The 19,207-nt window shown below is 33.3% G+C and overlaps 3 protein-coding genes across 3 annotated transcripts in view; all 3 read right to left on the bottom strand.

The window, feature by feature from the left end:
* LOC116125719 (KRR1 small subunit processome component homolog) overlaps positions 1 to 418 on the bottom strand; it is a 4,486-nt gene extending 4,068 nt beyond the window's left edge. The window contains exons 1-2 of the mRNA XM_031411437.1: positions 241 to 418; positions 21 to 97 (exon numbers count right to left, since the gene is read on the bottom strand). Of these exons, the coding sequence (XP_031267297.1) occupies positions 21 to 97; positions 241 to 418 (255 nt within the window). The remainder of the gene's footprint in view (positions 1 to 20; positions 98 to 240) is intronic.
* Positions 419 to 1,760: 1,342 nt separating this feature from the next.
* Positions 1,761 to 14,316, bottom strand: LOC116125718 (UDP-glycosyltransferase TURAN-like). Its single transcript, XM_031411436.1, has 17 exons — positions 14,211 to 14,316; positions 9,485 to 9,597; positions 8,395 to 8,428; positions 7,068 to 7,123; positions 6,841 to 6,981; positions 5,317 to 5,465; positions 5,140 to 5,229; positions 4,975 to 5,041; positions 4,831 to 4,894; positions 4,636 to 4,741; positions 3,483 to 3,649; positions 3,289 to 3,399; positions 3,078 to 3,139; positions 2,897 to 2,949; positions 2,702 to 2,777; positions 2,490 to 2,618; positions 1,761 to 2,238 (listed from the first exon to the last, which is right to left on the bottom strand). The coding sequence occupies exons 1-17, from the start codon at positions 14,314 to 14,316 to the stop codon at positions 2,215 to 2,217; spliced, it is 1,548 nt and encodes a 515-aa protein (XP_031267296.1). The 3' UTR covers positions 1,761 to 2,214.
* A 3,111-nt stretch (positions 14,317 to 17,427) lies between these two features.
* LOC116125717 (expansin-A13-like) lies at positions 17,428 to 18,105 on the bottom strand. The gene is made up of 2 exons (XM_031411435.1): positions 17,614 to 18,105; positions 17,428 to 17,530 (listed from the first exon to the last, which is right to left on the bottom strand). The coding sequence occupies exons 1-2, from the start codon at positions 18,099 to 18,101 to the stop codon at positions 17,428 to 17,430; spliced, it is 591 nt and encodes a 196-aa protein (XP_031267295.1). The 5' UTR covers positions 18,102 to 18,105.
* Between the last annotated feature and the right edge of the window lie 1,102 nt (positions 18,106 to 19,207).

Below are 19,207 nucleotides of genomic sequence, written 5' to 3'. Positions count from 1 at the left end.
AAAAAAAAAAAAAAAATTACCAGATTTAGCTCACATGAAACACCATACTCTTTCAAAGCACCTTTCACCATTGGCCATGCTTGTTGCAAGTATTTTTCTATTAAAAAAAAAATACAAAAAATCCCATAAGTCAAAAAATAAATAAATAAATAAATAAATAAATTAACAAGAAACTATCTTGATTATTAAACAATTTTCAAACTACTTCCGTCTAAGCTCGTAAGAAAAGTAAATTATTACCTCTGTATTGAGGGAAAAGAGTAGAGAAGGAGCTAACTTCGAGCAAGCCGCCTTCGTTCCAAGAAGGATCGAATTTTTCGATCTTCCAACGGTCGATGTTGGGGTCTTCGTCCCATGGCTTCGGTTTGTCGTGCTTTCCTTTGTGCTTCTTCTTCTCCATCACCGTCTCCTCCTCCATCATTTGATTGCGACTCGAATGGCGGCAACGAAGGAATAGGGATTCTAATTTTCTCGTTTGGCTGAAAAATTAGGGCGGAAAAAGAAAGCTCAAAGTGCAGGGAACGGATAGTTATAATAAGTGTTTGTTTTGGGCTTCAAGTTATTTTTTAAAGAGATAAGTTTTCTACAGTCTTCCTGTGTGAGATAAATTCTTTAACTCCAGTAGGTTCTAAAAATAACAAAAACACCCTCACTACTCAACATCATAAATCAGAATTCTTTTCCACACCCATTTTGCTCAATATACGCTCTCATAAAAGGTAAAACTTGATGTTTTAATTTAAGGGTAAAGATATTGTCTTAATTATTCAAAGTAATGAAATTTATCAAAATCGAAAAGAAAATAAAAATGAATCCCTTCTTTTGTACATGTATTTCTTTCTCTTTCAGTCGCTGGATTTGCCACTAGTGTAATGTAATAGGAAAACCAATAAGAGGATCCATAAATACAATAAAGAATGGTAGATTAAATTATTTCATAATAACTTTCAGCTATAAAATATTTTCGAAATAGTTTATTAACCCCTCCTTCAATTATTTATTAAAAGAGTAATGCGTATATAAAGTATAAACCGATGATATAATTTTTTTGAATGATATATTATTTATTTATATTTACTGAATTAACTTTTTATAAACACATTTTGTGATACGACAAATTATATAAATAAGTCATGCGTATATAAAATATTCTTATTTAAAAAATAAAAAATAAAAAACCTTTTACTTCCATTATAGCAGTTTTATGGGAAGGTAAAAATAACAAAAACAGTAAACATGGAAAAAGTGTTATAAGTTTATTTCGTCACAGAAACATTGTTTTAAAACCCGGACCGGAGGGCAAACCGTTTTGCTGTCCGGGTCACGGTTCAATCGGTCCAACCGGTTGGACCGGTCGGTTGGACCGATGACGTCAACAATATTTTATTTTTAAAAAATTACATATTAACCCCTTTAATCTTAATATATTACAAAAATTTCCCTAAAAAGTTTAAATTGGTCCCTAAAATTTTTATTTATTCCAAAAATACCCCAATAAAATTACCAATTAATCCCTAAACTTTTGATATATCCTCAAAATACCCCTATAAAATTACAAAGTAACCCTCATAATTTTAAAATATTTCAAAAACCCCCCTGAGACCTAAACCGGACCGGAGAAGCTACCGGTTCACGGTCCAACCGGTCCGACCGGCCGGTCCGGTCCGGTTTTTAAAACAGAGCACAGAAATAGTAAAACAATTTCCAAATTGGATAAAAAAGGGTACTTCAGTTGCAATACAGCTGATGATTCACCGGATATTATGCATTCATAGCAGTTGTGTTCTATTGCTGCACATTTCACTCAAATAATTCCACGTCAAAACTAGAAATGAAAAACAGAAATTCTGTTATTGATTAATCAAAATTTTATTTTCAATTTCACTCATCACAATCTATAGACATTAGAAAAATATAAAATAGAACCTGACTCCCAATCGATATCGACACCTCTTCTCAGGAACACATAAGTCAGCACCACAATCAAATACAATACAACTCATCCAATTTGGTGTCTTCCCAAGGGATTGTCATTTTCCAATACAGATACAGTATCATTACACCAGGGAGTTAAGAAATTAGATAACGGCAAAGTATCATTAACCAAAACTATTCATCCTTTTCTAATCGTTGACACATAACGGGTATCTGCATCACCTGGTATCGTAAAATTTCCTCTGTAAGCTTTACATATGTTCTAGCTGAAATCAGATGTCAGTTCGTGTACTGAGAGATAACCTGCAGGTTCAAACCCCTCTATTTAGTTTCATAAGAATTACCAAATTTACAAGAAAATACAAGCACTTGGATAAGGTGAAAATGACGCATTTCAACTAAACGGTTAAACATTATTAGAGCAATTTGTATTTTTAGCCTCTATGCAGTGTCAAGGGAAACCGGATGAAAATTTTTTATCTGCTGAATAAAATTATTATTAAAAATAGATCACACATAAAATTATGGACATCTATATGAGACAGTTAACTTGCCTCTGATATTAATGGCTTGGCATGCTCTTCCCACTCGGTAGCCCACCTTGCAGAAGAACCCGTTGCCAATGCACCATTTCTCAACAACTTCAGAGAATCACATTGATCCGGAAAACCCTTAAAGAGCATCTTCAAAGATAAACTAGGAAAAACTTTAAGTATCCATCCGAAAACAATCCAAGCACTTATGCTAGTGAAGCAAACAAACTTACCAGAAGTTCATCAGCTAGCTCTGAAGATGATGAAAAAAGAAGGCCATTTTTCTCAACTTTAACAAGTTCTTCAATGCTTCATAAAGATCAAAGCAACATTACTATTACTAAGGAGAATGTAGCATCCAAACAACATAAAACCATGAAAGTATGCATCATATGCAGAGTGATCAAAGATAAGAAACAAGGATTCACCAAGAGTAGGAAACAGCACAAACAGGCAGTCCACAACCAAACATATCCACTACCTGGTAGCCAATAAGAGATCATTTTAGTGAATTTGGTAAAATGAGAGATTGCTTAAACAACAACGTTATTCTTACCACAAGTACGCTGTAAAACTTCAAGCTATAACTTAAACTCTATAATAACACACCTTCATTGGGAGGTCTAACCCCGATGATGATGTATGCAGACAAACACCCAAGTCTGCTGATCCTGTAATTGAGAAAGACAATAAAATTAACAAATAAACAAGAAATAGAGAACAGTAAAAAGAAATAAAAACCTACAAAGCATTTTATTTCTTGTTTGGAGGGGGGAGATTCCCCAAGAAATTATAAACAAATTAAAAATACATAACCTACCAAGAAGCAATGGATAATCCTCAGCTGAGAGCCACATGGTACGAAATGCCACATGTTTAAGGCGTAACCTCCTGATTTTCTCTTCATATTTTTCTTTCTCAGGTCCTTTGCCTTCGTCAAGGAAAAAAAAAAATCTCAAGTGACTAGGTGTCCATGTGGATGCTAACATTGCATAAGAAGCAACAGAATTATACCAGTGATGATAAACAATAACCTAGGGTACAAGCATTGCTTCTCATCAGAAATTTCTTTCCAAAGAATCTCTTCACTGGTTGAATCATCTTCATTCAATATTGCTGCAACACGTCTATCATACATCACAGCTGCTTCCAGCAGAATGCCAAAATTTTCATCTGGAGTCCTGAAAAAACATGTCATTATCTAAAATAAATAGCCTGTCTCGCCATATTTTTGTCAAAAGTAGATGATATCATGTCATTGCAGACATAGTACATTTAACTTTCCGGGTAAACACATACAAGCAGCAGCCATATATGCATTCAGATATGGAATCAGCAAATATTAATGGGATCCTTCTAACCTAGTTGAAAAACCGGATAGTGTTTGAATCCTTCTAAACTAGTTGAATACACCATAAAGCAAGTTATCAGTAATAGTAGCACCATAAGAACAAAATTGATCCACCTTGAGCACTTCTATATTCTATACTCATTGTGATTCATCTATTATTACACCAGTATAGTCCAATCAAAAACTAATCAATCATACTCACTGAATGAGATTCACATGCATCAGCTGCACAAATGAATCATAGGTTTATAATAAATATGGCCATAAATGATAGAAGAATAGGCAACCTTGCACTATCTTGCATACGTTTGCTGCAAAATTTTAGTATAAGAGCCAACATTCAATAATCGAATTTTAAAATTAGTTATGACCACTTTCTTTAGTGAAATATTTATTATGAGGAAAACTCTAAAAGTAGATATACTGCCTTCCATCTTCAACTATTATAACAATAATAATAAACCAGGTCCTCTCCAGCATAATCATACACAACATATTTAAATCATAAATGGGGGCCTTCCCTCAATGTTTATGAGCCATATACACATATTTCTGAGGCTTATTACTTATTAGCGAGCCAGAAGAGGAGAAGATAGAGAGATTTTATACAGAACCAGAACAAGAAAGTCAATGAGATATTAAAAACTCATAAAAAGCTTAGCACACATAATATGATATGCAAAACAGCTTTTATATCATAAACATGGCAACTGATAAAGGCACAGCAGCAAGCATGAATAAAGGGCATGCAAACCAAGTAAATAAGTATTTAAGTGTTTATATCATTAAAAAAATTTCACAAAAAGATGAACTCACCAGCTCGTACTGCTTACCACAAGAGCTGGCCTGTTAGGCTTTAAGAAAACAGCAGTGCCAGACTGAGTTGTAAACAGAGTCTCATCTGTGTGGGGGCTCCCGATCCCTAAAAGTGTAAATATAAAGGTAACAAGTTGTCCTGTTACAATCCATGAACCAATAGGAACTACAGAATAATTGGGTGACGAAACTTACCATTATTGATACAATCTTGAATACCAAGAGGCTGACAAAGATTCTTATCCAGTCTATAAAACAACTAAAAGTGATCCACAATTTAGAATAATATTTTGAACCATATATTCTGGATTTGACCACGGAAAAAGAAATGTAATTTACCTTATGTTTCTCGTCAAGTGATGTTGGATTGAAAAACTCCGGAGGCTGATCATATAATACAGTAGCTCTATCAATTTGACACAAGAATCCAGAACTCACCATTAGAATACTTCATCATAAAGTCTAATACAGAATCAAACTGTGACTGTGAGCTGACCATCTTACTTGATTCCCCAGTTTTGAGCCAATTCATGTTGCATTGCCTGTGTTACACACAGAGCACCATTTGCCATCTTCCCAAAATACTTCTCAAACCTAAGAAAAGAATAGTCACATCTGTTATATAGCTAACGAGCTGTCATAAAAAAGAAAGTGAAGTTTAGAGATCAACTTTATTGGTACCAGTGGTATACTGAAACAAAGCGACTACTTCTTCCCAGGGACAAACCGAGCAACGTGTATCCAAAATTATGCCAATCAACAATAAACGCAGACTTTCTCAGTGAACTTGCCAATTTTACAGCCACTAAGGTTGGAATGGAAGGAGGATTCTACATAAGCAAAGACCATGAAAGACTAAGAGATCAGCAGCAATCACGCAGATTATAAACTGTTAAATCTCAAAAGGTGAAAAATACAGGTATTATAGCATGAAGATATGTAAAAACACTAATACATGTCATGAATATAGCATTATGTCATGCAAAATTATCAAAGTCATTCTTTACTGTTGTAAGAACTAGCACTCTTTGTTCTAGAATTGAACAACTTAACTGCAGTTAATTAAATTCAAGGAGACAACTATCACCTCCCAGGACTAGGGTTCAAAACATTAAAGAATATCGGGAGCAATTAAACCAGCAGTGAAGATTTGGAAGGCTAAAGTTGCTCTCAAAGTTCAATTCTTATCCTAGTTGGTGCTTCATGGAAAGGTCATACCACTGGTATGTAACAGAAAAGAGCCTGATGCTTGTCTTTCTCCAAGTTGGTGTTTTATGTATAGAAAGGATGTGGAAAGCTATAACCAGTTTTCTCTTAACTGCCAATTACTTTAAAACTATGGTTTAAAATCTACAGAGAGGCGTATAAAGCTTTGGGTAAATCCAAAGTCTTGTGATGCTGCATATATTTAACACCATAATAATTTTGAAGGTGAAGAGAAAACTTTAGTTTTATGGAGATGTGCGTTTATACTGCTGCATCGATTTTTTGGAGTGAAATGAATAAAAGGATTTTTCAAAATTTAAGATAGAACTCAAGAGCTTGTTTCTCTGCAGGCTTCTATTACTCAACAGTTTTAGGGTTTCTTTTCTATTTATTCATGGTTGGAAAGTTGTAATGGCTTGATTTCCCTTTTTCAACTCCTTTTTCTGTTCTTTAAAAGGCCCTCTGGTTCCACTTAAACTATGATGTACTGTAAAGTTATAGGTTTCAAAAATTCCAATATATCAAATACAAGGACGACTATGAAAATATTAATTTTAATTAATTTAGACTTAAAAAAGGAAGAAAAAAGAAATCACCTTAGAACTCATATTTAAACATGACAAAAATAAATAAATAACATTAATACTTATTTATTAAGACCACTTTATGACTTAAGTCAAATTCAGACCAAGAATTAAGGCAAAAAAACTAATGTACTTCAGACCACATAAATATTTCCCATTACTATGAAAGAGGCATAAAACTTTATAGTTTTTTTTTTTTTTCTTTTTCCCCATTGTGAACTATTTATAAATGAAAGCATCACTAATTAGTGTTATTTTAGTCTTAATTATCACTGATAAGTGATTAAAACGGATAAGGGTTTGGATTTCAAAATAAAAATCAATGCAGCAACAAGTGATAAGCAACAAGACTTAATTCATCACAAATGTATTAAACAAGACAAATGGTATCACTCAAAATAACGTAGGAACTCACCTGCACTAAAAAAACATCAGGAGAAGATACTCTAACACAAAGAAACCAGAGAAGCATGAAAAACTGAATTAAAGCCTTGAGCACAAGCAGTAAGGGATGAAGCAACTTTGGTAAGCCTCGAGGGGCTATTGACCATGGAGTCTGCAAATATTTATGGGGAAAAAAACAATTAAAATAGAAATTTACAAAATCAAAAAGCTAAGCAAAAGATTTAACCATGTTAGTACCATTGTGTGAATGTGAATAGACGGATGTTCAATAACAGCAGTGTGGGGCTCAGAACCTGTCCAAACATTAAACTTAGTTATTACACTAGCATATTTGATAGCATTACAAAACAAATAAATTATTTACACATGAAGCCCTAAGTCTGCACTAACAACCAAATTTTGTATTTTCTTGTTCTGATTAAAAAAAAAAAAAAGAAAATTATATTAATCAGAGAAAATACATGATAATTAGAGTGAAGCGGAGGTCCAAGAATAGAAAAAGGAAATGAAAAAATAAAATCAAACCACTACAACTTTCCAATCCTTCTAAATATTCTATTTCCTCACCAATGCACAAAATGATGCAAGAATATGAGATCTATCCTAAAGAAGATTCACATCTTTTCCTTGAGTTTTGTTACTAATGCCCAAATATGTAATTGAATACATAGAGTAAACAAATCTACAATTAAGCACAAAACCCAAGTCACTAGAGATGAGGGTGCTGTGTTAAGAGAAATGCATCTCATGTTGATGTGAGCCTATGGTGATTCGCAGGAGGAAGAATGGGGAGGACACAGTATGCCAAAAAGCAGTTTAGTTTTTTGCAGAAGATGATGATGCCAAACAGAAAATAACTTCAATATTAGGGCTGGATGTGAATTGATCTCAGACACAATAGGAATATATTTGAGGTGAAAGCCTTAATGTTCACGGTTATCTAGATTCTGGAAATAATGAGAGAGATTGTAAGAGCTTGGAACAATATAAGAGACGAAGAAAAAATAAGGTATGGAAAGTAGATAATCATACCTAGGGTTCCTAAGCAATCACACTACTAAAGGAGAAGGCAATCACCTCAATAAAGCTTCATCATAGCAATTAAAAAGATTGCTGTATCTGAGCTTCAAATTTAGAACTAATACTGTTAATGTTTGAAAAGTACTCTCACAGTCAGAACATTTGTAAAATTCTTGTCTTCTTTCAACTTGCAAAACATAAAGATCACATCTCAACATCTGTCAGAATTTAACACAGCTATTGTATCCTCTACGTTTCACAAAGACTTAATGTTATCCTGTTATACTTAAACCCACTATAAGAAGTATTAAGTTGGAATGCAGACATGGAACCTGAACAATGTAGGCTAGAACTTTAGACATACTTTCACATATTACACATAATAGTACACAAATTATAACTACTAGCAAAACATATGTACAAAGGAAATATTTTATATCAGTTAATAAATAAAGGAAAGAAATCACAAGTTTTTTATGTCAATTTATATTTTAGCTGAAAAAAGGATTGCATCGTATGGAATATCTTGTGTAGAGAGGTATACCTCCATAAGCAACAATGTCAACCTCTAAAGACATCTGCATGAACAAATGTAAAGCTACAGGATCAGTCAAGTCAAAACCTAAGAATAGTAAGTCCTCCATGGAAGAATGGAGAGGTTGAGCTGGAGGAGAGATAAAGTTGTAACATTATAAGGCTTCAGTCCACAATATCTATGCAAGTATGACCACAAACAAGTGGGATGAAATTATATGCATAATGAATGACAAAAGCATTTTATAGACTCTCAAAAGAATAGAATCACCTTCATTTTCAATACGGACTACAGACTACGAGCCTATAACAATCCAAAAGATAAACTTCGTTAAAGACATTACTATCATTCCAGCATGTAACAATGAACAATCAAACTTCAAGACTGGCATCCCTTACCATGAATATATTAACAGAAGAGAAAAACAAATAGCTAACGCATCTCAAATTAGCAAAATAGTAAGCATTAAACAATATATTAGAGTAATACAGAAACAAACAAATTCTATAAAACTAGAAGCCCCGCTGACAACCAAAGTATCATAAATACTCTAGGAAAAGACAATCTTCCAAAAATTTTCAACATTGCTTATGCACCTAAAACACTGTAACAGCTGACCTCCCAAGGAAAGAATGGTGATATAATTATTTTAGTGATTCAACATGCTTCATTTTCTTCTAGTTTCTGAGGCATTTCATTTTTCTTTATCACTCATAGTCGTGAAGAACCTATAATTTGAACTGAGAAGTGTTTGATTCATGTCGTACGTTTTTTTCTGATCACTTCTCTTGATGTTTAGTGGACAGCCGTTCACTTTCTTCTTTAATGTCTACTTTGAAACTCTTTTTTTATCAGCAATAAAATTTCCTTCTATTTTCTTCTTAACACCAAAATGGTAATATGTACCAGTTATTATAAGTTACTAAAATAATTCATATTTCACTACTATATTTCCATTAAATTTTACTAAACTAGCGATTTCACATTACAATTTCCAGTTCAAATACTTTTTTAAAAGTTGTTAAAAATTGCCCTTAAAAAAAAAAAAAAAAAAAATCACGGGTAAGGTTATCGGCACAGTATAATAGGTGATCAGTACCTGACGAGCAAGAGAAAGAGCATGATATTGCATACGAGGACTGCGGCCGAGATCTCCAAGAACCACCACGCACGCTCGGCCTCTCCTTCCTAACTTTTCTTCAACTTTTCGCCCTTCGAATTCGTCAATTATTACATCAAAAAAAAAAAAAAAAAAAAAACTTAGAATTTCGGTTACTTTTTACATAAAATCTACAGTGATCTAGAGAGGAAACAAAATAAATAAATAAATAGATGAAGGAAAGAAGAACTTACTGGCCATTGATTGAAGAGCTATAGGAGCAATCGGCTCTCTCCTTCTGTCTCGTCTCACGGGTAATTGAACTGAACGGAAATGAAAACTCAACTTGGACATGAAGGAATCTGGAAATTTTTGGGCTCAATGGGCTTCCCTTAGGCTTCATCACAAAGTCAAAATGAAGCTGGGCTCAATTTTGAACTCTTTTATAAAAGAAAAATGTTATCCTTACTAAGACTCATACAAAGAACGCTATAAAGTGACATCATCCAGAAGAAAAAAGTAAAAAAAAAATAAAAAAAAAGTGAGAGAGAGAGAGAGAAATCATGAAAATCAAGGGTGGGGATTGTCTTTGTATACCCCCTTTGTATGTGTCTTTGTAAAACTAGCATTGCTCTTTATAGAATCTCCACTTTTTTTTTTTTTTCAATAATTTAAATACAATTGTTAATCCTTTATTTAATACAATCTATTTAATTTGAAGGAAGTAGAAGGTTGACATTTTTAGTGACAACTCAATAATTTATAATTATTGTTGTAATTTTAGTGGTATTATTTAGTAATAATTCAATAAAGGTAAAATAAATAAAGTAAATAACAGAGGACCAAAATTTGAGAATTGTTCCTCAAAATTTTGGATTGATCACAACTGGAAGGGGAATGATAATAAATGAATTGGGATTCAGGGGTATTTATGGTCACACCCCCAACTTTTCACCGCCTCGTTAAGGTGGTGGATGACCACCAATATTTACAACACTCCATGTTGGACATCCACTGCTTATAGATAATTGTATTTAACCTTACTCAAAAAAAACCAGTGGGTGAAAACCTAAATAAAGAAATACAACTCTACTATAAGACTGTAACGTAAAGTTGGACATGCTTCATTCTACCTCATTAAAATTGTTAGGAAAACCCAGTGAGACAAAACCTGATCAAGGAAAAAAAAGTACAATGCACATATATCTATTACTATGAACAATACAATTTCTAAAAACTCCCTCTAATCGCTACTCCTCTTGATTAATGCTCCCCTTCATAATAGTATAATTAATTTAGTAACTTATTGAGCTGCCGCATACCGATGCTATACACTAACTTTTCAAATGTTAATGTCGGTAAGGCCCTTAGTGAATAAATCTGCAAGATTATCACTGGAGTGTATTTGTTTGACATCAATCTCTCTATTTTGCTAGAGTTCATGAGTGTAAAAGAACTTTGGTGAAATATACTTGGTTTTGTCTACTTTGATATATCCTCCCCTGACTTGGGTAACACATGCCGCATTGTCTTCATTTATAATTGTGGGAGTATTGGAGGTACATGGCAATTTACATGTACTTTCAATATGATGGATGACAGATCTTAACCATACGCATTCTCTGTTGGCTTTAAGAAGCGCAAGAATCTCAAAATGATTGAAGGAAGTGGCAACCAATGTTTGTTTTTAAGAGCGCCATTATATTGTATTACCATTATAAGCGAAAACATATCTCGTCTGCGAGCGGGCTTTATGAGGATCAGAAAGGTACTAACATCTGTATAACCAATTAATTTAAGATTATTAACATATTTCCTTGGATAAATAATCCCAAGTCTTTTGTTCCACTAAGGTAACGAAAAACATGTTTGATCCCATTCCAATGACGGCGAGTTGGTGCAGAGCTAAATCTTGTCAACAGATTCACTGCAAATACTATGTTTGGTCTCGTACATTATGCCAAATATAGTAATGCACCTATTGCATTTACGGTACTTCAGGACCAAGTATCTTTTCATCGTCTTCTTTAGGACGAAATGGATCCTTTTTTAGGATCAAGAGACCGAACTACCATAGGGGTACTCAAGGGGTGAGATTTATCCATATAAAATCGCTTCAGGATCTTTTCAATATAATCTGATTGATGGAGCAAAATTCCATCTGAACAATGCTCAATCTACAGGCTGAGATAATACTTTGTTTTCCCCAAATCCTTCATTTCAAATTATTTTTTTAAGTACTCAACAGCTTTTTTGAGCTCTTCATAAGTCTCTATTAAATTCATGTCATCAACATATACTGTTACAATTGCAAATTCTGATTCTGACCTTTTTATAAAGACACACGGGTATATAGGATCGTTGATGTATCATTCCTTCATCAGATACTCACTGAGACGATTATACCACATTCTTCCTGATTGTTTCAACACATATAATGATCTTTACAATTTTATTGAATACATGTTCCTTTTATTTGCTTCTAGCACTTTGAATCCTTCAGGGATTTTCATATAGATATCAGTATCTAGTGTCCCATACAAATATGCTGTGACAACGTCCATGAGACGCATATCAAATCCTTTTAAGATTGATAAACTAATCAAGTATCGAAATGTGATAGCATCCATCACTAGTGAATACGTCTCATCAAAGTCAATTATGTGTTTCTGCAGGAAACCTTGAGCCACTTGTCTGGCCTTATACCTAGTAATCTCATTTTTCTCATTTCATTTTCTTGTGAATACCCACTTGTATCCTACGAGTTTCACGTTTTCAGGCCTTTGGACTACAGGTCCAAATACATTACATTTTGCTAGGGAGGTTAATTTTGCTTGAATTACCTCTTCCTTTTTTGGCCAATCATGTCTCTTCCGACATTCATCAACAAAATGTGGCTCAAACTCATCATTCATAATTTCAGTAGCTACTATGTATGAGAATATGTTACTGACAATAGTTTTTTTTACTATTCCACATTTATTTACTATGAGCATAGTTTCTAGAAATTTTTTCATTTCTATGTTCTTGCATTCCTTCAGGGATTTATTCCTCTTCAAGAGATTGTGTCATTTTAGGGACTATTAACTCTTCTGGAGTTAGTTTAGAAGATGTAGAATTGTCTATTATTTTAGTATTGTCAATATCGACACCTATTTGGTTCTATGCCTTTTGTTTCTTATGAACAGTATCCTTGGCTCCAACCAGCCTACCATGCTTCTAGCACGTAGCAGATGAATCGATCGTTGCCCGTATGGATTGTTTATTTGTAACATCAATCTTTGTTGGTGTATTGACAGCAGGAATGTATGATCTCATTATTTTTGCTGCATCTGTAAATGCATCAGGCATTTGGTTAGCAATATTTTGCAAATGTGTTATTCTTTGCACTTCAATTTCAGATTGAGATGTGCCAGACATAGAATTCAATTTTCAAGAAAGTTCAAGCTTTACTTCAAGAGGCTTTACTTTTCCCCTTAAAGGAAGAAATATTGTCCATCAAAATGGCAATCGGCAAAACGTGCAGCAAACAGATCACCCGTCAGGGGCTCAAGATATCTGATGATGGATGGTGAGTCATAGCCAACATATATTTCTAAATGACATTAGGGTCCCATTTTGGTGCGTTGAGGCAGTGCAATTGGAACTTGCACAGCATAACCAAAAGTTCTTAAATGTGATATATTAGGTTGATGTCCAAATACAAGTTGTATTGGAGAGTACTGATGATATGCAGTGGGTCTTTGGCTAATTAACTCTACAACATGTAAAACAACATAAGTCCAGGCAAAAGTTGGTAATTGCGTACGTAATAGCAAAGTTCTTGCAATTAATTGGATACGCTTTATAAATGAATCTGTCATACTGTTTTGGGTATGTACATGTGGTATTGGGTGCTCAACATCAATTCCTATTGTTGTACAATAGTTATCAAATGTCTTTGAGGTAAACTCACTAACATTATCTAGACGAATTGCTTTAATTGGATGATTTGGAAAGTTTGCCCATAATCTAATCATTTGTACCAACAATCTAGCAAAGGCAACATTACGAGTAGATAGTAGACAAACATGTGGCCACTGTGCTAATGCGTCAATCAATACCATGAAATAGAGGAAAGGTTCACTTGGTGGATTAATAGGTCCGCATATGTTCCCTTGAATTCTTTGTAAAAATGATGGGGATTCTAGACCAACTTTAGTCATTTATGACTTAAGTGCTAATTTGCCTTGTGAGCAAGCAATACAAGCACTCTTATTAGGTAACCGAATCTTTAGGTTCTTTAATGGGTGCCCATGTGAGTTTTTTATGATCCTACGCATCATAGTAGATCTTGGATGACCAAGATAGTCGTGCCAAATCTTAAAAAGTTTAGGATCAATGAACTTCTGGTTCATAACTGCATAGACTTCAACATTCTTTAGGAATGTGTAATATAACCCTGATGAGAAAGCAATGAGTTTTTCCAATACATGATTCTGGCTTGAAATATTAGTAGTGTTGTATAGAAACTCTCCATCTTTTTCACTTAAAGTTTCAATGTGGTATCCATTAAGTCGAACATCTTTGAAACTAAGCAAATTTCTTTTGGATTTGCTAGAATATAAAGCATCATGGATATTTAATTTAGTTCCGCTTGGTAACAATAGTGTTGCTCTTCCGGAGCCCTCAATTATGTTTGCAGATCCTGATATGGTATTTATTTTAGCCTTAGTAAAGGTCAAACCTGAGAAATATTTTCCATCCCGAAGGATAATGTGCATTGTTACACTGTCCGCTATACAAATGTCTCCACCATTACTGGATATCGATGTCTCAGTTTCGAAGTCCATCTTTCAATAGGAGTACACTTGTTAAGCTCTTTGTACTGATAACGTGTTGTAATTTTAGTGGTGTTATTTAGTAATAACTCAGGAAAGGTAAAATAAATAAAGTAAATAATAGGGGACCAAAATGAGAGAATTGAGAGATAGCATTGTTCCTCAAAATTTTGGATTGATCACGAATGAAAGGGGATTGATAACAAATGAATTGGGATCTTCCCCCCCCTTCCCACTTTTCACCACCTCATGTTAAGGCAGTGGATGGCCACCAATATTTACTACAATTATTCAATTATAATGCAATAACAATTGTAAATTATGAATTAAAATCATATATTTGGAAGAAAAAGAAAAATTATGAAAGGTTCTTTGGAAAAAAAGTTTGAATTATTTGAAGGGTTTATTCATACACCCCTTTTGAGATTGTTTAATATATGTACACCCAAACCTTTTGGAAATCATCCAATACCTTCCTATAATCCATTGAAACCTCCACTGAAAAGGGTATTTTTAATGATTTAAACTTTAAATTGTTAACAAATGAAAGGGGATTGATAACAAATGAATTGGGATCTTCCCCCCCTTCCCACTTTTCACCACCTCATGTTAAGGCAGTGGATGGCTACCAATATTTACTACAATTATTCAATTATAATGCAATAACAATTGTAAATTATGAATTAAAATCATATATTTGGAAGAAAAAGAAAAATTATGAAAGGTTCTTTGGAAAAAAAGTTTGAATTATTTGAAGGGTTTATTCATACACCCCTTTTGAGATTGTTTAATATATGTACACCCAAACTTTTTGGAAATCATCCAATACCTTCCTATAATCCATTGAAACCTCCACTGAAAAGGGTATTTTTAATGATTTAAACTTTAAATTGTTTTTTAGTCGTTATCATAAGGGGTTTTTAATGGTTTTAAAGGTATGTTTGGTTGGGGATTATATGAGATTGTTGAGCTAATATCATCTTATATTATTTGCATTACCATGTTTGGTTGTCAAATAATACAAGATTCCGATAATCTTCTAAACCCAATAGTAATTACTGTTGGTTATATAGGTGGTAATTTGATTACCATCCTTTTATTAGGTATTTTAAGATTACTTAGTAATCTAATTTTTGTTACAATTTTACCCCTTATTAATAAAATTTTAGGACAATAATGCCCTTATTTTGATTCTAATTTACATGAACCTGTCATTACAATTTTATCTCTAATTAATTAAGTTTTTGGACAGTAATGTCCTTGTATTTAAAACAAATTACAGGCTACCCAAGACCACTACCACCCGCTAGCAACCACCGCCACCCGCTTGCGACCACCGTCGACTAACTTGGCTCGAATGGTGCACGATTGGTCAGATATAGCTGGTCATGTGCCGATTTGCCCGTTTTCGGCCAGATTTTAGCTGTTAACAATGATTAAATCTCTGGCCTTTGTTCTGGTCGTAGATCTAGCATTTTCGGCTAGATCGGTGCACAACCAGCCAGATTCAACCGGTCGTGCGCCGTTTCGACGACTGCCGTCTGGTGTTGGTGGCTGGCGGTCGGCTGTCCTCTTGGGTGGTTGGGGTGCTTTAGTTAATTTTTAAACTTTTATTGTAAAGGTGCTTAACTAAATTAACAAATGGAGAAGGTTAAAAATAATCTAAAATGATAATAATAAATAATTATATTAAAATAAAAGGGTAATTCAATATATACCACCGATTTATTCTAACCTAACCAAACACATTTCTCTAAACATTCTCAGTAATCTTCAAGGTAATCAATCTTCCTATTAATATAACATTTTTAGTAATACAACATTTCATTAACCAAACGCACTCTAAGGGTGCGTCTGATTCAGGGAATGTTGGATTACTAAGAATATTAGATTATTGGAATCTTTTATTACCTTGACGATTACTGAGAATCTTTAGAGAAATGTGTTTGGTTAGTTGGAATAAATCGGTGGGTATGTTATATTAATATGTTTGGTTAGGAGGAATAAATTGATGGATATGTTATTTAAATTACTAAATTGCTATCTTTTTAAATATTAATATAATATTATTTTTATTATTAATTTTTGAATAGTTTCTTTTAACCTCCAATATTTAAAATTTAGCTAGAACACTCTTGCTTATATAAAACTTTAATCTATAACAAAATCACCGTCGGAAGTCGTCGAAAGTTGCTTGGAGTCACCGTGAGTAGCCCACCGTGACCGGGAGGCTCCGATATGGCCGTTTTCGGCCATCTATATGGCCAGAAACGGCCATATCGAAGCCTCCTAGAGCCTCCCAGCGACTCTTGGTCATTTTTAGCGACTCCAGCGACATTCCGACGGTAGTCTACGGTGGTTGGCTCGCTGTCGGCAGTGGTGGCTAGGTGGCGGTGTGGTGGTGGTCTGTAATTTGTTTTAAATATAAGGGCATTATTGTCCAAAAACTTAATTAAACAAGGATAAAATTGTAATGGCAGATTAATGTAAATTGATTTTAAAACAAGGGCATTATTGTCCAAATTTTTTATTAATAAGAGATAGAATTGTAACAAAAATAAGATTATCTTAGTAATCTTACAATATCTAAGAAAATACAAGTAATCAGATTACCTATAATATTACCAACAATAACTACTATTGGTATTAAAAGATTACCGGAAACTTATATTACTTGACAACCAAATGTGATAATTAAAGTAATATAAGATGATATAACTCTAATAGTTTGATATTATCCTCAACCAAACACCCCCTAGAAAGTATTGGGTGTGTTCAAATTAAACCTTCTCACGAGGGGAACTTAATTAATATATTTGAATAGAAAAATGTCCATTATAGACAAATAACTAATTTTAACACAATTTTTAAATAAATTTCAAAGCTTGATTTCAAAATATTTTCATCATTCTAACATAAATTAATAAATTAATACTCAATGTGTAAAAATTATCAGGCAAAAAAAAAAGGGGTGCGTTTGGCTTAATATTTATTTTCATATTCTGGATCCGATTATTTGAATAGTGTTTGGCTTATTATTCACAAAATTGAATTCTGAAAAACTGATCCTGACATGTTTTTGATCGTTAAGGCTTTTTGCAGCTTTTTTTTTCTCTCTCATTTTTATTTCATTTTCTCATCTTCTTCACTGCACTTCACAAGCTCCAAGAAACAAAAGTAGGCCAACCTCACATGCCCTTGCAACACTAAGCAAAACAAAAGTGCCCTACATGCAATTACAACTCACCAGAACTAATAAATAATAATTATAATAAATAAGGAAAAAAAAAAAAAAAAAAAAGGAAGTACCTCCGATACTGGACGGCCATGTTGCCAGCCTTCCAAATAGCGATCTTCTCAAAAGCTTCAATAGGAAGCACAAAATGCTTGTTTGGCGGATTACAATGGCCGCCTCCATCAGCATTAAAACCATAATTAGGAGCACAAAAGTTAGTCACAGTAGCAATAATGGAGGTTCCAGGGATGCACCACCGCAAGTCCTCAACGCAACGAAGTTCAAAGCACGCGCCACAGATCTGGCCACGCTCGAACATAGACTCCGACAGACCTACAGTGGCCTTACCATAGCCAGCCTTCACCAGATCGCCGTAGCCGCACGCGCCGCCGACAACGTCACGTGGATCAGAAGCGGCGTAGTAGGTGGCGCGTGCCGGGCGCCACTCGGACTGCGGCGACGAAGCGGAGGGCGAGGAGGAAGAGAAATTGTTGTTGTAGTGAGAGGTGGCGGTTCGTGTAAGTGAGAATAGAAGCAGTTGAAGTAGAATGAGATGTAGCATTTTGTTTTGTTTTGTTTTGATAGAGAGTGGAGAAAATGAATGAACTTGTTTTGACAAAGTGAAAGTGAAAGTGAAGACGCTGCTTTTGTTTGTTTTTGAAATTGAATCATCTTTAATAAGTGGAAATACTTTTATGTCCCAACAGATGATTAAAGTAAAACATGCTAACTTTTTTGTTTTATTATAGAGTTAAATTAAGCACATTAAATCCCAAATATTTTTTTTATAAATTTTTTATTGTTAAATTTTAGATGTTAGAATAGACGGTTAAATTATCATCATCCACTTATAATTATTAGAAATTCTAGCAACGCATCGACAATTCATTAATAAAAGAGAAATTGATGTTATTTCATAAACATCATGGATAAGGAGATTGGGATAACTCTAGAGTTAATAACATTTTTTTCTATAAGTTATGATTAAATAACAAAAAAAAAAAAATTTTTTGAAGTTTCTGAAAAAACAAAAATCTATTTACCGTTAAATTTTAAGTGTTAAAATTAATAATAAAAAGACAATTTAGTAAATATTTATTACTTTGGAACATCTCTAATGGTGTTCTTTATTTTAAAGAGTATCTTTCATATAAATAAAAGCATCTTCATTCATTTTTAAATATAATGAACATAATTTTTATTCAAATCAAATAGACTTTTTGAAGATACTCTTTATTTTTAAGAAAGAGATTTGATAAGAGAGAGAATTAATAAATAAAATACATATGAACTTGTAATTTATTAATTAAAATTAAGATAGAAAGTGAAATTTGAATTTCTAAATGTAGAGAGTGAAATTTGACTCTCTAACTCACTTTCTAATTTATGTTTTAAAAATAAAGAGTCAGTTAGACTTTTGTTTTTATGGATAAACTCTTTATAATAAATAGTTTTGGTCATATAAAGAGTTCTTTGGAGATGCTCTAACGACTCACTAACAACTTACTAACACAACAAAATTTTTATTATTTCATAAATTTTAGGGAGATTTTTGTTATTTAATCATATCTCAAAGGTTTAATTTTTTTTTAACTCCTTATTATCTTTGATATATATATTTTTTTTCTCTCCAATTGGATTGGTCAATGATGATTAAATTATAATTCG

This window comes from Pistacia vera, unplaced genomic scaffold (genome assembly GCF_008641045.1).
Source record: "Pistacia vera cultivar Batoury unplaced genomic scaffold, PisVer_v2 Contig17, whole genome shotgun sequence".
Classification (NCBI taxonomy): Eukaryota; Viridiplantae; Streptophyta; class Magnoliopsida; order Sapindales; family Anacardiaceae; genus Pistacia; species Pistacia vera.
Note: the sequence above shows the minus strand (reverse complement) of the source record. Positions and strands in the feature narration are given on the sequence as shown.